Here is a 19,818-nt window from a genome sequence, read left to right as displayed (position 1 = left end):
GATCCTGGGCAAGTCACTTAACCTGTCCCAGCCTCAATTATTATCAATTAGTGATAATAATAGCACCTACCTTAAGTAGAGGTTGTGAAGGTCACATGAGAGAACATGTAATGTACTTTGCAAAGCTAAAAATGTTCTATAAGTGCTGGCTGTTGTTATTTCTCAAACAGATGTCTTTCCCATTCCCTTTTTCTAATTACAACTCAGTTATAGAATTATTGGTTCTGGTGAAGTGCTTAGTAGAAACCCTTCATTTTAGAGAATGATAAAATAAAGATGGAAGGGCAGGGAGATTACACAGGTAGGAAATGGCAGACCTTAGATTCGAATCCTGTTCCTAGGATTGCAAATCCAGTACATTGACCTTTGTGTCAGAGGACCTGAATTCATTTTTATCCTGTGTGGCCCACAGTAATCTCCTACCCATTCTGGGTCTTAAATTTCCCTTTTTGTAGACAGTCTCTGAAATTCTTTCTACTTTTAAATCTATGCTCCAAATGCCACCCAGATTATCCCATGAATGTTTGAATCCTATGTTTCTGGGTAGAATGGATATATGGGACAGGGTTAAAACCCAGCCTGGGCCTTTGCTTTTTCCACCCTTTCCTTTCCTCTGCCCTTCTCCAAGCCCTCCCACCTTCAAGACTCTACCCTTCCAAGCAGTCTCTCCTGACTACCATGTACCATGATGATCTCCCCACCTTCTTAAAGTAATTCCAGTGCACTGGGTCGAGGAGACTGAGGAATCGGAGAACCAAACTATTAACCAACATAAAACCAACTTTATTCAGAGGCAGCCCAGAAAGCCAACAACACACAGTTCTTGCACTCCCTCCCAGTCCTCCCAGTGTGCCTTCTCACATTACTGTCCCCCACCCAACTTCCATCTTGGGCTGGACCTGGGGCCAGCTTGTCGTTAGTGTCTCGAATTCAGGTGAAGTTAGAAGATGGGGAAGGATGTTGATATGAAGGGAGGGCCACCATAACTTAACTTGGTTTTTTCTCCTGAAGTCTTGAAGATATATCGTTCCTAAAGCTTGTGGGCCCTCCTGAGGACAGGGACTTTATCACTGCCCACTGAGTGGAGTCAAGGCAGCAATAGGAACTGGCTCCTGGATATCATCCCTATCCTGTACCCCAAATCAGTAGCTTTTGGAGGGCAGAAACTATGTCCCTTTCCCTCCTTATTTCCTTTCCCCTTCCTTTCAGCTCTAAATCTAGGTTTTTCCTTTCCTTCTTTTGTTCCTTCGTTCCTTCCTTTTTCCTTTCTTCCCTTCCTCCAATGGTCTAGAAAAATGAACTCTAAATCACTGACCAATAGTTTCAGAGAGAGTGGATTTCTCCACTTTAGAAAGAACATCTGAACCACCACTCTTTGAGGAAGAAAAGACTTTGCTGATTCACTGGCTGTGGATGCTTCCTCCCTCTTATTCCCCAAGGTTCTAGCCTTATCCTTCTTCAATTGACCTTCCCTCCCTAGCCAACTTCATTGGAAATCCTTGGCTTCCATTTTCACCTATCTGCAGATCAACCTCAGCTTTATATATTCAGTCACCACCTCTTCTCTGAGCATCCCTTCAATCCAAACTCAAGCTCAGACTGGTTCTTCCCCTTTGCATTGTCCCAAGTACTTCCTTCCCTTCCCAAGGGCTCAAAGACTGTCCCAACCAATCTGGGTCTGGTTAGCAAAAACAAGTCTTCAGGGCTTCAGGATCCCTGTCCCTTGGAGAAACCCTTAGAGAAAGGGCAGGACTGAGGAGAGATAGATGCCTGACCTTTGTAAACCCAGCAGCTGATATTTCTTCATTGGTCAAGAGGGGAGTCCGCTCAGAAGTCTAGCTCGGGCATTATTGTTGCCTTCTTGACCTCCTGGCTGGGCACCTTGGGTGGTTCGACTTCCTCCATCAGGGCTGCCTCCTGTGCAGCTTGCCATGCTTCTTGTTGGGCCACCCAATCCATATTGGCCCAACGGTCCTCCAGCAAGCTGGGCCTACGGCCTACCACCACCTCATCCACCTGGTCTATCAGTTCCTGTGGGGTATGAGGCCGCTCCACTATCAAGGGAGAGAAGGGCCCCACCAGCCAGGGCAGGGGGATGCTTTGTATGACAAACTCCAGGAGTTCATCCACAGTCGTGTGGGCTTGCATCATGTGGCCCCGGCCCTTTGCCAGCACTGCGGGTGGCAGATCATGGAAGGAGCGGGCGGTCGAGAAAGCCCGATGCAGCTCCTCCACACTCTGCTGGACCTCCAGCACCTTTGCCTGGACAGCCGGGGGCAGCCCCTGGACACTGGCTGCCAGGGTCTCACATGTGGCCTGTAGTTCCTGGGTTAGATCTCGGGACAGATCCAGAGTCTGCGATTCTACCTGGAGAAGGAAGGAAGCAAGAACTTGGCCAGGGTCACAAAAAGGCCCAACTGGGAATTAGTCCAGAACAGAGGGGACAGGAGACCACACTACCTCCTCTCAGACAGGTTAGCATCCAGCCTCTGCTTAAAGATGTTGCATAATGGGAAACTCCCATCCTCCGGAGGCAGCCCATTTCATTTTGGGTTCATTCAGCTCTCATCGTGAAAGCTCTTCCCTTTGGTCTCTCTGCATTTATTCTCATTCCCCCCACATTCTTCCTAATTAACACTTTTATCCCCCTTCTACATAGTTTCAAAAGGGGCACTGCCTCCTCCCTCTTCCTCACCTTGCTAAGAATTCCCTTCCCCAGGATGAACATTTGTTTCAATGAGTCCTCATTAGGGCCTAGTCTCCATTTTCTGCTAGCTTTAATAATGTGAGGCTAGCATTTGTACAGTCCTTGCAAGTTTGCAAAAAGCCCTTTATACATTACTTCATTTGATCCTTACCACCATTGGAGTGGGAGGCAGTGTTATTGTCTCTGTTTTACAGATGAGTAAACTTAGGCTGACACAGAATTAATTGACTTGCTCAGGGTCACACAGCTAAGATAAAATTTGAACTCAGATCTTCCTGATTCCAAATCCATTAACTCTCAAATGAAAACAGAGTCATTAATCCATACATAAAGTATCCCCATTGGCTCCAGATTAGCTTATTTTAAACTGCAATGGGATCTGTTTTTTGATTTTATATTTATATTTTTTATTTTATTAAATATTTTAATTTTGTTAAATATTTCCCAATTCCATTTTGTTTTGTTGAATATTTAATTAAATGTTTCCCAATTCCATTTTAATGTGGTTCAGGTTGCCCTGGGGAGAACTGCCAGCCTCCCTCAGACAATGTGTGGGTTCGACTCCTCTGCTTGTCTAAGTAAGGTTACCCTTCTCTCCATATGTTTCAGTTTGTCAGTGTGGTTCTTCTATAATGTGGTACTCAGCATGGAACATAGACTTTCAGGGGAAGATATCTCATATTCTGAACTCTTCTGGCCCAGTACAGCCACTCTGCTGGCTATTGCCCACACTGTAGACTGATGGAGAGCAGGCAGCATGCTAAGGCATCCAGATCTCTCTTACTTAAATTGCTTGCTAGCCACACTTTCTCCCCATCCTATTCTTGGACAGATGCTTTTTTGAACTCAAGTAGGACTTCAGATTTACTCATTAGATTTTCTTTTTTTTTCTTCACCCACCTTACTTTCAAACCCATCCCACTCAATATTTGAAAGGGCTTATGGATAACTCATCCCCCTTCATTTTTTCTGTTGGAAACCTTCTCTGTACCACATCACCATCCTATTTCCTTGATACAAAGGCACCAGGATCAAGTGGAGATGACATTAATAGAGAAGGATTCTCATCTGCTTTGCAGCTGTATCATAAGGATCAAGAGACCTTTCCTTTTGATTTGATGCCGAAAACTTCCCAAAGTATTGTCTCCTCCATTAGAGTGGGAACTTTGTCAGAGTAGGAACTTGTCTGACTTTTCCATTTGTGTCTCTGACACTTAACAAAGTGCTTTGCATGCAATAAGTGATTAATAAATGCCTCACTTATCTATTCAGTATTGATCATTGAGAAGTCCTAATTCTGTTCCAACCCTCCCATCTCCTCCTGAGTATGGGCATCCCTCAAAGCTGTTTTAGGCCTCTTTCTTATCCTATGCCTTAAATTAGAAAATATTTCTATGCAAATGATTTCCAAATCTGTATCTTTAATTTCAACCTCTTCTCAAGGTTCTGATCTTTACATTTCCAATTATTACTAAATAACTAACAGTATATTGCATTATACAAAGATAGTCAATGTATCCTTCCTCATTCATCCTTAAAACAACCTTCTGAAATAGGTATTATGGGCCACTAGGGGGAAAGATAAGTTCAAATCCTGCCTCAGACATTTACTAAGTTTTGTGACTCTGGGCTAGTCATTTAACCCTGTTTGCCTCAGTTCCTCACCTGTAAAAATGAGCTGAAAAAGCAAGGGGCAAACCACTCCAATGTCTTTGCCAAGAAAACCCCAAATGGGGTCATGAAGACTCAGATAAGATGAACAACTACTACTGGTATTACCCCCATTTTATTGATTGAAAAAGAGAGACTCAGGGAGCTTTAGTGATTTGTTCATTTTCATGAAGTTAATATATTCAAAGAGATTTGAAATAAAGTCTCTACTGACATCAGGCCTAGAGTTACATACCAACTACATACCAACTATATAATCTAAGGGAAGTATTTATTTCCATGAGCCTTGCTTTCCTCACATAAAAGGAAATAAATGCCCTCTTAAATCTGTTCCCAGTTTATCATTCTCTCTGCCTTTGTGCCTCTAGTTTTACCCTTGCCAACTTGCCCTCCACATACTTCATTCATTTTCCTAAAACAAGGTCTTAGCTGGTCACTCCATGGCTCAAAAACCTTCTATGGCTCCCTACTGCCTAGAGGATAAGATAAAGACTTAATTTAATGTACAAAGGACTTCATAATCTGGCTCTAATGTTACTTTATAAACCATATATCTCCTTCCTCCCCTTCACTGGCTATTCCTTGAATTCCATCTGCTGCCTTCTGCCTCCATGCATTCTTATAAGCTATAACTAAATATTGGTACCTGGATCTTTGCCAAGTTTAGGGGACACTGGATTTTTCCTCTGTACAAAAACAGATCTTGGCACCTGTTTGGTAAGATTCACTAGTTAAAATACGAAACTACCAGATGTCATGTTGGTTAAGGCTTTTTCCTGAGTCCCCACTGAGGTGGTCTCCTTGGCAGCTATGGGTTTTTTCATTCCCAATCTGCTCTGCATCCACAGCTATGACCTGCTTATCTCATTGTTCAGCTGCTTGTGTGAAATCCCTAGAAATATATTGTTTTGTTCCTATGCCTTGAACAAGCCTCCTTATTTATTATTCATAGTATTTTGTCTGCACCTGCCCTCTATCCTATCACATTCTTTCTACTTTTTATCACGTGTCTTTGTGTACATGTCTTTCCCTCCCTACCAGGAGCTCCTTAAGGACAGGGGACTGGATCATTTTTTTTCCTCTATCAATAAGTATTTGATGAATAGAACACCACTGAAGTGTATTCCCAAAGAGTACTAGACTATCCCACTGCCAGGTTTGAAGCTCTGCTATGGGAAACTCCATTCCCATTCTTTTTCTTAAAAGTGAAAGTCCATCCCTTGGGGTAGGTCCATCGCTTATCCTCTTGGGCATAATGGGGTTCACCATAATGTAGCATCTATGACTCCTGGTCACTCTCTTATCTTCACATCTTCCTGTTGACTGGCTGCTTTCCAGATATGTACAAACATTTCTGCATCTCCCTCATTCCTAAAAATTCTCATTTAATCTTATTATCCCTGCTAGTTTGTCATCCTATACTTGTTTTCCTTTTCGTCTCCTAGTAAACTGTTGGATAAATCCATTTACAAGATGTGCTTCTATATCCTCTCTTCTCACTTTGCTCTAAACCCTCTGTATTTTGGCTTCTGATCTCATCATTCAAGAGAAATTGCCCTTTTCAAATTTGCCAATATTTTCATCGCCAAATCAAATGGTCTTCTTGATATCTCGTCACTGTTTTCTCCCAATGATCATGATTTCCTCCTGGATATGCCCTGCCTTCTAGATTTCATGATATTCTGTTTCTCTTTCTGCCTCTTTCTTTGTCTCTCAGTCTCTCTTTGCCTCTGTCTCTGTCTCTGTTTCTTTCTCTGCTTCTCTATCTCTCTCTGTTCTTTTTATCAGTTTTCTTTGCTGGTTGAAGTCCACTATACATGGGTAATTCTTAAAGTTCTTTCCTGATCTTTCCCCCTACTTTACTAAGTTGGTAATCTCTTTAATTTTTGTTAATTCAATGACCATTTCTATGCAAACAATTCTCCGATCAATAAACTTGTCTCCAGTTTGTCCTGAGCCATTTCAACCAGAGTCCTACATCACACACTGCCTTTTGGACAGCTCAGGAAAGACAGTCCCTGACCTAATGTAGATTTCAGGTTAATAAATGTCAGTACCTGGATTTTTAAGGTCATAAAGTTTAGAACAGAAAAGGAAATCCAATCTAACTGCCTTGTTTTATAGATGGGGAAACACCCAGAGAATTTGAAAAATTTGTTCCAAATTACACAGCCTCATCTATGGCCCAGAAAAATTGTGATTTAGGGACACTTGTTCTGATTCTAACTCAGCCTTCTGCCACAGATCCAGTGCTCCTTCATCAAACCTGGCTGCTTTATGGGGATGTGGCAGTTTCCCTAAGTTAATTCACCTCTTGTTGTTCCGTTGTGTCTGACTGCTCCTGGCCCCATTTATAATTTTCTTGGCAAAGATGGTGGCTTGCCATTTCCTTCTCCATGGCAAACAGGGTGAAGTGACTTGCTAAGGGTAACGTAGCTAATAAGTGTCTGAGATTATTTTTGAACTTGGTACTTCTTGACTCCAAATCCAACATTCTACCTACTTGCTATCCAGCTGTGTTAGATAGGGAAAATTAGCTCCAGGGAATCATCTCAGCTAGACCAGGAAGCTTCTTGTCCCAGCCCTACTTCCAGACAGGTGCCCTGGGAATGAATATGACCTGGATAAGGCCCCTGAATCCCATTACATCCTGGGAGTGGTCAGGCCCTGAATTGCATTACCTGGCTCTGGTAGTTTTCTTTGTCCTGGTGACTCCATTCTTGCCACAGCTTCTGCAGCCTTCCCTCACCCCCCTGGAAGTTGTGATTGGAGCCATGCTTCATATAGTGAATCTGTTTCAAGAGAGGGGGGGTGAGGGGGAAAGAGACTTAGAATCAGGACAGGTGTGCCACATCTGGGCGTTAAAGGGCACTAGATGGGTGCAGGGAGTTGTTGTTCCCCCCAAACAGTAGGGCTTTAGCTCTAGCCCCACTTCTGGGAAACCTTCCCTGAGAACTCTTACCAACAGGAGTGGATCTCTCCCCATCCTAGAGGCAGAGTAATGTGGCCTGTACTGCCTACTTTAGTTGAGTGAATCACATTTGGCTAAGTATGTTACTATACCCATCCTGGTATATTTGTAGGATGAGTTGGGGTATGGGGGAAATGGAAGAGAAGCCCCCCCAAATCCTTCAAAGTATTAATTGTGGGAATTTCAGGTTCCTACTTCCTATTCATTAGAAGATGAACTCTCTGAGGCAAGAAAGAGAAAAAAAGAAAGAAAGGAAAGGGAAGAAAGGAAAGAGGGGAGAAAGGAAGGAAGGAAAGAGAGAAAGAAACAAAGAAGAAATGAAGGAAAAAATACCTGAGACCAGGATCTTTTTTCTGCCTTCCTTAAACTCCCTGAAGATAAAGTTCTGGGATGTTTCTTTTTCTTAGTTTGGCATTCAAAGCCCACCACAATATAGCTCATCAGTCTTATTTATCAGTATTTTCCATCATACACACTACATTTCCACCAAACTGGATTAAAGCTCTTAAGTATTCCTTTAACTTCCTACCCCTGACTCTGGCCAAACATAGGGCCAGCCTCTAGGGAGTCTGAAAAAGGGCTAGGATTTGGAGAACGGAGGTTAGACTGGGGATTGGAGGTGGGGAGGGCATTGCAGGCCAGACAATGATGTGAGCAAAACTTCAGAGGTGAGAATAAGGCAGGTTTGGTTAATATGAAGATGAGAAATGAACAGTAGCTTGAGGACAGGAGGTGAAAGACTTAAGGGTTAGGAAACATTGAATGCCTAGAAAAAAAGGAGTCAGATACAGACAAAGATTTATACTTAAGAGTAAGGGGAGGATAAGAGTTTCAGGAGTTTCACTTTCTCAAATCCCCAGTTTCTTCCTTAGATATTCCATTTTAAGAATTCCTCCTTAGAAGGACCCTAGAAGTGACATTTACTCCATTAGATTGTGTTCTTGAGGCCTGGGACTGCCTTTTGCCTTTATTTGTATTTCCAGTGTGCTTACTTAGCACAGTGTTTGGGGTACATAGCAGGTGCTTAATAACTGTTTTTTGGCTGACTGACTCTGGGTGGATGAGGAGCTCAGAGATCTTTTTGAGAGCAGATTTGAGAAGAATCATAGAAACGAGAAATCTTCCATTTTACAGATGGGCAATTTGAGATCCGGAGAGAGGTTAAATATTTGGATACTAAAATTAGGGAAGCGAGAGCAAGAAAGTCCTAGGGACCCAAAGAGGGGAAAACAGATTTCAATTTTGCTGCTGCCCTCATTGTGTGGGGATGAGTGGCTTTGAAGGTCCAGGCATGAGGAGAGGGAAGTCTCACCATCTCCAGAGTATCATGTAGCTGGCTGAAAGATTCCTGGGCTTGATGCTTTTTCTGACGGAGTTTGCCCAGGGAATGCTGGTACGCCCGTTGTCGGAGTCGAGATGACAAGGATCCCAGCCGAACAAAGTAGCTTGTCTGATGCTGGTCAGCTCCTGGAGCCAGGGAGCCACCCTCTGCTGCTGCAGCCAGCTCATCTATGGCCCAGAAAAACTGTGATTTAGGGACTCTTGTTCTGAGATGGGCACTGGGGCCAACATCCCTTTCCAACATCTAGTCCTTAACTTTATTGGAAATCAAGGGAGACTGAACCCTTGGTATGAGGGAGGGGAGGTTGGAGAAACCAGAGTTACTTGTCAGGGTCTTCAGCGATTACCTAGGCTAAGGATGTCATATTCAAATAGAAACAGGGATCATTAAACTGAACATAAGAATCCCTGCAGGTCACGGGTGGCTTTAGAAATCTGCACATTAATATTATTGATATCCTAGTGTATTTTGTTAAATATTTCCCAATTACATTTTAATTTAGTTTGATTGTACTAGGGAATGTTGCAAAAACTATGCTGGCCCCAGGCTTCATGTTGGACATCTCTGGTCTAATCCAACCCACTTGTTTTACATATGGGTAAACTGAGGTCCATAAAGAATAGTATCTTGCTCAGAGTCCCACAGCTAGATAAATGACAGAGTGAATCCAAGTTCTCCGTCTCTTAATTCACTGATCTTTCCATTTGAAACATAATCTAACCTTAAGTCTCATGTTCCCATTGCCACCCCCAAACTGTCACATAAATCTGCTTCAAACTGGGCTTCTTACTAATTTCTCCAGAGACAATCCGCTTATTCCTGCCTCCAAGCTTTTGCTTATGCTGCTATCACTGTATGTGTTTCATCCTTGACAAATTACTTGACAGTTTACAAAGGTCTGAATCCCAAACTCTGAGATTTGAGAAGCTTAAGATTCTGAATGCCTTTTCTGTTTATCCCCTCATTTAATCTTCACATCACTACTGGGAGGGAATCTAGGCAGGGATTATTTCCCCATCTCAAAAAAAGAAACTGAGCTGAAGACAGGAGAAGCGACTTGCCTAAAGTCACACATCAAGTTAGAGTGCAGACCAGAAGCCAAGTTTCCTGCCTCCCAGCCCAGATTTATTCCTCTGCACTATATTTCTTTCTCTTCTCAGACTCCTACAATCTTCTTCTTCTCTTCCATCCCTGTCTCATTTTACAGATGAGGAAACTGCAGCCCAGAGAGATATGAGTTGCCCAGGATTATGCAAGAAGCCAGTGTCATAGCTGGGACCAGACTTTCCCACTGTACTGCCATATTCCTTTTTGAATCAGAGAATCTGGTTTATATCTAACGTCTGATGCTTGCTACCTGTTCATTTGGTAAACCTCTTAATCTACCTGGAGCCAATTTCCTCATCTATGAAATGAGTGGGTTGCACTAGATGGCTTCTAAGGGCCTTTTCGGCTCCAGATCTGGGATCCTATGATTGATGGAGATTCCTCAGGCTCACTGAGGAGTAAGAGGAAATGGCCTCCTACACATGTGCATGTTGCCCATCTGGCCCTGGCCTGATTCTATCCCGCAAGGCCCAGAGCTCTATTTATAGAACACAATTGACTACTTTGTTAGGATCTAAGAGACCAGTTTTGTGATCTTGCAAAAATCATTTACTCTCTTGGGACTCAGTTTCTCTGCCTGTAAAAACAGAGGGTTGAGCTAGATGGTCTTTAAGGCCTCTTCTGATCTGACCTTATATTCTAACATTCTACTCCAAGGATTTTCATAATTCTATGATTCAGTAATTCAAAGATCTTGTGAACTCAGGATGTGATCTAGTGGAAAGAGCACTGAATGTAATCTTGGGAGCCATAATATTCTATCTGTGGGTCCTTGAGGGAATCATTCTACTTCTCTGCCTCAGATACCTTATCTGTAGAATGAGAAGATGATTGTACTATTTATGCCATAGAGTTGCTATGAGGATCAAATGAAATAAAGTGGGCCATTTACAATATAGCTTGCATTTATATGGCACTCTACAGTTTATAGGCTTTCCTCATGAGCACCCTGTGGTAAGGGAGCATAAGTATTATGATGATCATTTTACAGATGGGGAAACAGAGACATTGAGGGATCCAGGCTCAAGTGACCTGTCTAGTATTAGATAGTGCTGGATCTATCCCAGATTACTGTCATTATTGTTATTGTCTCTGCTTGATCATTTCCAGGTCATGTACCAAGTCCTCACCAAGTTCCTCATCAGTCATAGGTAGAAAGTGATCCATTAGTTCTTCAGACTTGCCCAGCATGACATCCACACCATTGGTCACCATCTGTCCCATGCGGGTGCTCATGACTGTGTCTACCCCACTGGTCACAACCGAACGAGTCAGATCCACACTCCATCGCCGACCTTTCTGGGCCAGGCCCACCACTCCTGTTACACTGCTGGTTACTGCGTCTCTGGCCGATGTCACCACCTAATGAGAGGGAAGGTGCTGAGCTTGAGATCCTGGCAGACAAAGCAACTCAGATTCTATCCTTTCTCTATCCAATACCTCTGGACCCAGAAATATTCTGCTTTTTTTCCTGGATTCTTGGCTAGCAATCACAATTCCCTACCAGCCCAAATCTCCCCTCCTTCTTTCTTCAAAACTAAGGTCTCTGGGGTCTAAGGGACAATAAGGTTATTTACCCATTCTGCAGATAAAGAGAGCAAGGATCAAGAAGTCCAATGGCTTGCCAGAATCATTCAGGGTATGGTATTAAATAGGAGCACCTGGGTCCAAATCCAGAACTGACTCAAAATCCAGGAGGCTTTCTACATTCTGACTTGATTCTTCTACTGTAAAATTCTGGGCTGTGGTTCAGGACTCCTGAGTTTCTTTCCTTACATGTTCCTGGCAATTTGTTACCTACCCTTGGCACTCCCCGACATTCCTACATCAGATCCCCGAGTTAGAGGTCATGACTCCCCATTTCCTTTCCAACTCTCATCTGCTATGGGACCTCGGAGAAATTACTTGTCTTTTCTTCCCTATCTCCTGAAAGAAGTGACTTCCCACCTTTTCTCCTTATAAATATTAGCAAAATTAATTGATATTTGTTTTCAGTCGGTAAAAATGGCACTTCTCTGAAGCCCAGCCCCAGAGCACGCCACAGGAGAATGGGGCTGAGTCTCAGGCTCTCCTCAGCCCAAAGACCCCCTAATTCCTTGCCTCATCATTCTGTCTTCAGACCCACCCCAACTCCTCTTTGGGTCCCACCTTCTCTACTATAACTCCTCTCTACGTGTCCCAGCATACCTCTTGAGAGGGCTGCCGGAGGAAGGGCAACTTCTCCTCCAGCTTGTCCAGGCCCTTGCAGGCGTATTTGTTCACTGAAGTAACTGGAGAGACACAGACATATGCAGTCAGGAAGAGACTATTACCCAGCCACGAACATCCCCAGAGTTAAGAGTGAGCGCAGGGTAGCTGTAGCTTTTACAGGAATTTAGGGATCGGCACTTGTGCTCCTTTAGCAGTTAGAAACAATTGGGCTTAGCATCTAATTAAAAAAAACACAAACAAACAAATTGGCTAAATTTGGCAGGTAACCTGCTCCCCATTGCCCCATCACTCCTGGAGTCCGGATCTCTCTTTGTCCACGAGAGGGCAGCCTTTTCCACTCCCTTGCCATGTGAGTGATCTTTAAAGTGCTGATTGGGGTGAGATTGGGATTATGTATTAGTGGGACGATGACTCTGGTGGATGATTCAGAATTTGGGAGTTCTGATTTGCAGTGAGCTAAAAGACTGACACCGGGATGGGGACCCCTTGGGAGCCCATCTCAGGAAGGACAAAGCAGGTTAATTCAGAAATGGAGCTAGTCAAAACCAGATCAATCAGCAGTGGATAGAGCATGTGAATGGCCTCTGTAAAAAAAAAAAAAAAAAAAGAAAGAAAAAGAAAAAGAAAAGAAGAGAAAAAAAAGAAAGTTGATTCCAAGGTATGTGTCCTGTCACCTATCTCCAGGGACAGAAAGTTAGGCATAATTCTGTTTAAAAAGTCAGAAAGAGAAGAGACAAAGAGACCGACACTTTCTTTGCACACACTGAGAAACTGAGACTCAGAATGGGAGAAAGAGAAGTACATGTACAAACTGAGAGAAAATAAATTCTAAGGAGGTCTGAGAACTAACTGAATCACTTTGTCTGCTCATAATGACATAGACCTACTTTTCTTCTCTGCTTCAGCTTCCCAAGCTTGGGCTCCACAAATGAAACAAGCTACAAAAGAAGTCATAGGAAGACTGGACAAATTGATAACATGTCTTTTACGAAACCTCTTGGTAAGTTTGACCTATTTAGGGGAATTATTTCATAGAATCCAGACTTTAATACTAGAAAGGATATTAAGAGATGATGTAGCCTGAACCTTTTTTCTATGGAGGAGGAGGGAACCAGTCCAGAAAGGGGAAGGAGATTGCCGAGGGTCATATGGGTGATTAGAACTGGGATTTTGAACTTGGCTCTTTGTAAATCCAGATCCAGTGCTCAGACAGGTGGTACAGTGGAGAGAGTCCTGGAGTTGGGAATTCCTGAATTCATATCTGGCCCAGACACTTATTAGCTATGTGATTCTGAGAAAATCATTTAATAATCTTTGTTTACCTCAGTTTCCTCAAATGTAAAATGGGGATGATAATAATAGCATCTATTTCCAGGGTGGCTGGGAGGAGATATAGGTAAAGTGATTGGAGGTGCTTAATGAATGTTTTTTCCACTACTACATCATGAAGTTAACCATAATTTATAGATACAATGAAATTACATCTTTTTAATTAGTTCCAGGGTGAATTGCCCCCCAAAAAGATATGATTGCACACAATAGACCTACCTGGTCTCAAAATTATCTTTCTAATTTACAAATTGACCATATCATTTTCCTGTTTTAAAAAATCTTTTGAGTTGCCCTATTACCCAAACTCAAGTTCCTTCTCCAACTTGAGATTCAAGACCTTTGAAAATCTGGCATTCAAGGATTCCACAACCCATGCCCCATTTCTTTCTCAGCCTGGCACCCCCAGGCAAGCTGCAGTCCTGTTTTTCCTAAGATCCTTAGGATCTTCTCTGTGCAGCTTTTCTCCTGATTGCTTCAGCCTGGGTGTCTCTGTGCTTTTATCACCTATGTAATGCTTATTTTCATATCCTTCAGTAAGTTCCTGAGGTCAGGGACTGCCATTTCCATCTCTGTATCTCTGGGAAAATTTGGAAAACAGAGGAGGAGGCTGGGAAAACTGAGCAGGGCTTGGCCAGGACACAGAGGGACAAAGGAACAGACAGAACAGAATCCCCCACAGAGTGGGGTTAGCTTAAATGTTTGTTGAGTTTGAATAGACAGAGACAGATTCACAGTCTAAAAAACAGAGATGTCCCGAGACTCCGAGAGATGTTCAGTCTGAAAAGCAGAAGCCCGCGTCCCCCCAGGGAAAAGGATGAGCTGGGATGCTGGGACTTTGGGGGTTGGTGAAACCCGAGCGGCAAGTACTGTGGGAACCGTTATACCGGCAGAGATGCTCCAGGGGGCGCTCTGAGCTACCATTAAGGATAGACCCTCGCAGCCTCCCCCTCCCACAGAGCCCAAGTGAAGGTCACTGCAAATGCCAAGGTGATGGCTATTTCTCACTCAAACTAGGTAGAAGGTCACCTGTGAGCTGTAGCCAGCTGCTCGATGGAGCCCCACAGCTTAAGTTGTCCCAGAGCCCCTTCCCTGTGGAGGTTCTCCTCCCCCCCTCATCTGGGGGTCCCGCCCCACTCTTGATCCCATCCTCTTACAGAACGGGAGGGGGGATATTTGGGCCTGGATGGGCAGGAGGCCCTGACTCCCTGGCCAGTAAGCGCAAGGATAAACTGTGCAAGGGCAGCTCAGGAACGAATCCTAGTGGCTGGGAACCCAATGGGCCAGGAAGGAGAGAAGGGGAGAGGGAAAAAAGGGGGAGAGAGCAGGAGAGGGAGGAGAAAAGAAAAGGGGGAGAATAGGGGCAGAAGGAGGAAGGAAAGAAACCTCAAGCATAGAAAGCTGGTTCTCTTAGGGTCAGTGGGGGAGGGAGGGGGAGAGAGGAGGGCTGAGGGAAGCTGTTAGAGTCCCTGCAGAAAAGTGGGGAGAGGTGAAAAGTGCCCAGGATACTTACTCTGTGGCTCCAGCAAGTTGAGGAGGGGCTGGGCCCCTTGGGCAGCTCTGGTGGTGAGGCCCTGAAGGCTGCGCTCAGCCAGTCCACAAAGGGAATTGAGATACGGGTGGTTCTCCTTCACAGAGCTGTATGCGGCTGACGCCCTGGCAAAGGTGGTACTGACCAAAGGCAGACTGACCACTCGGCTCACCAGGTCCTGAGGAGAGAAAGCAGGGCTGGAGGCTCACGGCTCCAGCACCAGACTTCCCTGGATGCTGAAAGTGAGGTTCCTACTCATGTCTCCACCTCCCCCCCAAAGCAGGGAAGGGGTTTTTAAGATTATTTGGTAGAGTAGCAGGTGGCTCTAGGTGAGAAAGGAGGAAGAAAGAAAGAAAGAGTTATTAGTGTGCTAAGTGCTTTACAAATATTATCTCATTTGATAGCTTGTCCTGCTCAGGAGGATGAAGAGGGCTGGTTGGGGGAGATGAAATTCTGCTCTTTCCTGCTCCCCCTTCCAGCCTTTTGGGGCAGCTAGTGCTGCCAGTAATCTGGGCTTCACTTACCCTGTCCTTGGCCTGGGGCTGCTGTTCTTCCTCCACTGGGCCAGAATCAGGTTGCTGTTCCTCTTCTTTTGACATAGTGGCCAAGGAGTCACCCTGGGAAACAAGGGTAGAGAGATTTAGTATGGAGGGGAGAGATCATCCCCATTGTGGGATAATCAGATTTGGCATTGAGTGGTGAGATTATCCTCATCGATCCCTGGCACTTAATTTATTCTTGGACCCCCCTGCCTTTTAATTTTAAACTCTATGGTCAAATCCAAGTCATGTCCCTGAAGGAGTCCTAGCTGTGAATCAAGAGATCTGAGATCTGGACTTTGCTCTGCTTCTGACTCACTGTGTGTGATAATGGGCAAGCCCCTTTTTTTCTGGACTTTGGTGGTCTCGAAAAAATGGGATTAATCATCTTTGCTCCATCTAGAGAGTCTAAGAAAACACTTTGGAAGATGTTGAGCTAGTTAATTGAGTTTTCGATCCTATTTATTTGAAAAAAGAACTCGGAGAAGCTTCTTATTAAATGTTATCTAACTTGGCTTAGAGCTCTGAATTGAGAAAGAGAGTGAGATGGAGAAAGAGAGACAGAGACAGACAGACAGACAGAGACACACAGACAAAGAGACAGAAAGACAGAGGTGGACAAACATGATATATAAATATGTCATCTTTCTCCAGCGCTCTCTCTCTCTCTCTCTCTCTCTTTCTCTCTCTCTCTCTCTCTCTCTCTCTCTCTCTCTCTATATATATATATATATACACACATATATATATCCATACCTCTCTCTTTATATATATGTATATATATTTCTATCTACCTATTTATCTATCTAGAGTGAAAAAAAATCCAAGAAAAACAGAAAAAAAGAGTGGCCAGTTTTTTCTTACTAGAGTGAAAGAAAGATTGCATACAGAACTCAGGAACAAAAATGCTAGAATTTGACTTGGAGGTTGGAATGAGTTCTCTATTGGGAATGGAGAGGTTGAGAGGGACCCTGGTCCAGAGAGAATGACAGCCAGTCAGAGGCAGGGCTGGGACCTGACCCCAGCTGCACTGACTATTGATCCAGAGATCTCTTCTGTTGGGACAGGATGTTGAATAATGTCCTAATGGTACCCCAAGAACAACAAGTGGTTTCCTTCAGACCATTGGCCCAGAGTTTCTTTGGAGCCCCAGTAAATGGAAAGGATTTCTAGTAGTCTTGGAGCTCCCAAGAATCAGGCCTATTCAGTGTCAAGAGGCAGTCTAGGGCTTTCTGATGAAGGAAAATCGTAACCTGGTAGCTGGACAACTGTCTGGGGGCACAGCACATCTCTTACTTCTTGATCCTTAGTTCAGGAAACCATGCATCTCAGTGAGGAGAGGACATTGGAAAAAGCAAGAAGAAATGGGTTTATTGGATTTAGAATTTACAGCCAAAAGGAATCTCTGAGAGCATCAAGTCCAACCTTAGCATTTGATGAATGAAAAACTAAGGCTCTGACAGGTTGTGGTTTGTCCAAGATCATCATCTAGAAAGCAGCAAAACCACAATTGGAACCCAGGTCCCCTGGCTCCAGATCCTGGACTCTGGTAGAGGAGGGGTACTAGGCTTTTGTTATTATTGTTTTTTGAAGACAATTAGGATTAAGTGACTAGTCCAAGGTTACATAGCTAGTAAGTGTTGAGGCCAGATTTGAACTCAGGTGCTCTTGACTCCAAGGCTTGTGTTCTATTCACTGTGCCCCCTAGCTGCCCCAAGGAGGACACTGGGAGGGAGGGATGTCTAGGGAACTAAGGAAAAGGGACAAGACAGGAGACAGAAGGATCAAGCTGAAGAAGTCAATGGAGAAGGAATGTGGAAGACAATATTAGAGCTTGAAGATAGCAGGAGAAAGAGCATAGATTCAGAGCTAGAAGGGACCTGGAACCAATTCTCCCCCCTTTTACAAATGAGGAAACTGAGACCCAAGGAGGTTTAGTGACCTTGGGCTCCCCATAGTAGCAAACATCAAAAATAGGATTTGAATTTTGGGTTTTCTCCTTCGCAGGCTAGAGTTCTTTTCACTGTACCACACTGCCCTTACCGGTGTCCGGGAAGGGCTAGTCAACCCACAGCTTCTTGAGGGGCTCCCTGGAGGGAGAATCACGGGGACTTTGATCTTTGCCTTACCTCCCCCCTTCCCCTTCGCTGGATGCACTGGGTTAAGCTCTCTCCTTCTTTGGCAAGGGCCCAACTGGGTTCCCCGGGTCAGTCAAGTGGGCCAAGGGCCGGTTGGCTGGGCCATCTACCCGCCTCCCCTCCCCCGGAGGTTCCCCAAGCCCTCTGCCCGGGCGCTCGCGCCCCTCGCTCCCCAAGGCGCCCTAAGATTCCATCCTTCCTCTCCCTGCGCTGCCCCAGTACGCCTAGCCGAACTGGACACCTCCGGGACTTCACTCGGACTACACGTCGGATCCAGTACCTGCCCGGCTCCCCCTGAGGAATCTGCGACCTCCAGCGCGGCTGTCGGTCGGTCAGTTGGGTACTTCTGCACCTTCCACTGCCCCGCTTCCCCCACCTCTGCTGGACCCCAGACTCAGCTTCCTAGAGCCTCACTTGCTTTGCTACAGCCTTATAGGGACACCCTCCCGGGGTACCCTCCCCACCCCCACCTCTTCCCGGCCCAAGGACAGCGAGGGACGAGGGCGGAGTCCCACGCCCTGGCCAATCGGGAGGGCCGGACTGTGGGCGGGGTCATTTTCCCTCCCCAACACCCCCAGCTCCCAGAGAGGGGCCGAGTTTGGGCTTATCCCTCAATTAACCCTTCCTCTGGTCCTTGGGACAGCCGGAGAAATGGGGCAAGATGTGGAAGGCTCCGTTTTGAGGGGTTCTCTGAGGAGAGTGGAATTGAAGTTCCCCATTTTCCTTTTCTTTTCTCCCCATTCAGGGAAGGAGAATGGGGCTGAGACAGGAGTCAGGGGTGTCCTGAAATTACACAGCATATAATCGTGACGGCAATCAGACCCGAAATTCCGGTCACATCCCTAGTCGGAGCTAGCTCTGCGGTTACCTTGGCAATGGGACTATAGGGACGCAGATTCCCTTAGGATTTTCCTTCTCATGCTGCACTCCCCTCCGACCTGCCCCTCCTTTCCGCGGGAGATTCAGCTCCTGACTGAGGTTCCCCCCTATCCCTTTCTCCTGCCACCGGGATGTGCCAATTGCACTCTTCCCCGACCCAAACAAGACAAAATATAAAGAACTAAGGATAGAATTTTTTCGGGGTCGATGGGAGGACCCTCTGGACATTCAGATCCCCACACTGTACTTGAGAGTCAGGATTGCTGGCAATTCCTAAGAAGTTTTTGTCTCAGACTCTTCCCCTCTTTTCTTTTTCCTTTTTTCTTCTTTTTGTTTTCTGCTACTTCTCTTTGTATTTTCCCTTCACTTTCTCCATAGGCAGTCTTTCTCCTCATTATTCTATCCAGGGAAAATGACTCACCCTGTAAGGGTCTGGATTAGAATGAGGTTCTGAAACCCCTCTGGACCTGGCTAGCTCAGTGGTCCTTGGGCTCTGTGGGGCAAAGGTAGAGCTGCGAAGGCCACTTTGTGATTGGCAGGCTCAGATGATCCAGGAAAGTCATTAGGCTTTTCCTGCAACTCACCCTAGAGAATGTCTGACTGTATTGGAGGGGAATCAAGAGAGAATCTTGCCTAGGATTGAAGGTCTCTGTCCTTCTTGACCCTGGGATCCCACAGTGTGATCTGGTCTTCTGTTTAGGAGCATCTTCTAGGGGTTCCTGAGTCACACAGGGGCTCTTCTGCTCCACTGCCCCTTCTCCCGAGTCTGCTCTTCCCGTGAAGCTTCTATTCATTCAACCAATACCTTTGTTTCTGCCACAGACATGAGCCAAGCTAGAGCTCTGTTCTCTTCTATATTTCCTGTGTGACCTTGGGTAATTACTTAATCTCTCAGCCTCATTTTCTTTAACTTTAAAAGTAAGGAAATTATATTAAATTATATTAAATAGCAGTATGACTTGGAGCAGGGTTTCTAAAACTCTTTCCACATGTGACACTTTTACCTGAGAAACTTTTATGTGACTTTGGGTATATAGGTATATAAAATAGGTATATAAACCAAACAAATATATAATAAATTATAATTTCACAACCCCCACATTTAGTTATGAGACCCCATATGGGTGATGAACCCAGTTTAAGAAACAGGTCAGGGCAAGCGCTCATAAGGTGGTCAGAAAAAGCTATACAAGGACAATCTTAAGGTTTCTCTTAAAAACTGGAAAATTGATTGTATGACATGGGAGATACTGGTACAGAACTACTCAGCATGTAATGCCCTCAGAGAAGGTTCTGTGCTCTATGAACAAAGCAGAAGTGAATTAGCTTTGAAGCACCATGAGATGCACAAAGTTTGAGAAGCTACCCCAAATATTCATAGGGACTATTTGTA

The 19,818-nt window shown here is 44.8% G+C and overlaps 1 protein-coding gene across 1 annotated transcript; it reads right to left on the bottom strand.

Annotated features, from left to right (window-relative positions):
• Positions 1-762: 762 nt before the first annotated feature.
• Positions 763-17,916, bottom strand: PLIN5 (perilipin 5). The gene is made up of 8 exons (XM_051971853.1): positions 17,827-17,916; positions 15,394-15,486; positions 14,852-15,047; positions 11,986-12,068; positions 10,929-11,160; positions 8,662-8,858; positions 7,060-7,170; positions 763-2,367 (listed from the first exon to the last, which is right to left on the bottom strand). The coding sequence occupies exons 2-8, from the start codon at positions 15,466-15,468 to the stop codon at positions 1,828-1,830; spliced, it is 1,434 nt and encodes a 477-aa protein (XP_051827813.1). The 5' UTR covers positions 15,469-15,486; positions 17,827-17,916; the 3' UTR covers positions 763-1,827.
• Between the last annotated feature and the right edge of the window lie 1,902 nt (positions 17,917-19,818).

The sequence above is a fragment of the Antechinus flavipes genome, chromosome 1 (assembly GCF_016432865.1).
Source record: "Antechinus flavipes isolate AdamAnt ecotype Samford, QLD, Australia chromosome 1, AdamAnt_v2, whole genome shotgun sequence".
In the NCBI taxonomy this organism is placed as follows: domain Eukaryota; kingdom Metazoa; phylum Chordata; class Mammalia; order Dasyuromorphia; family Dasyuridae; genus Antechinus; species Antechinus flavipes.
This window is presented reverse-complemented; position numbering and strand designations above follow the sequence as displayed.

Bases quoted from the DNA above. Each gene is read 5' to 3' on its own strand.
- PLIN5 (XM_051971853.1), bottom strand. From the start codon at position 15,468: ATGTCAAAAGAAGAGGAACAGCAACCTGATTCTGGCCCAGTGGAGGAA. The intron at 11,161-11,985 runs GTATGCTGGGAC...CCCTCTCATTAG, and splicing joins TCCGGCAGCCCTCTCAAGAG to GTGGTGACATCGGCCAGAGA. The intron at 2,368-7,059 runs GTAATGCAATTC...TTCCTTCTCCAG, and splicing joins AAGAAAACTACCAGAGCCAG to GTAGAATCGCAGACTCTGGA.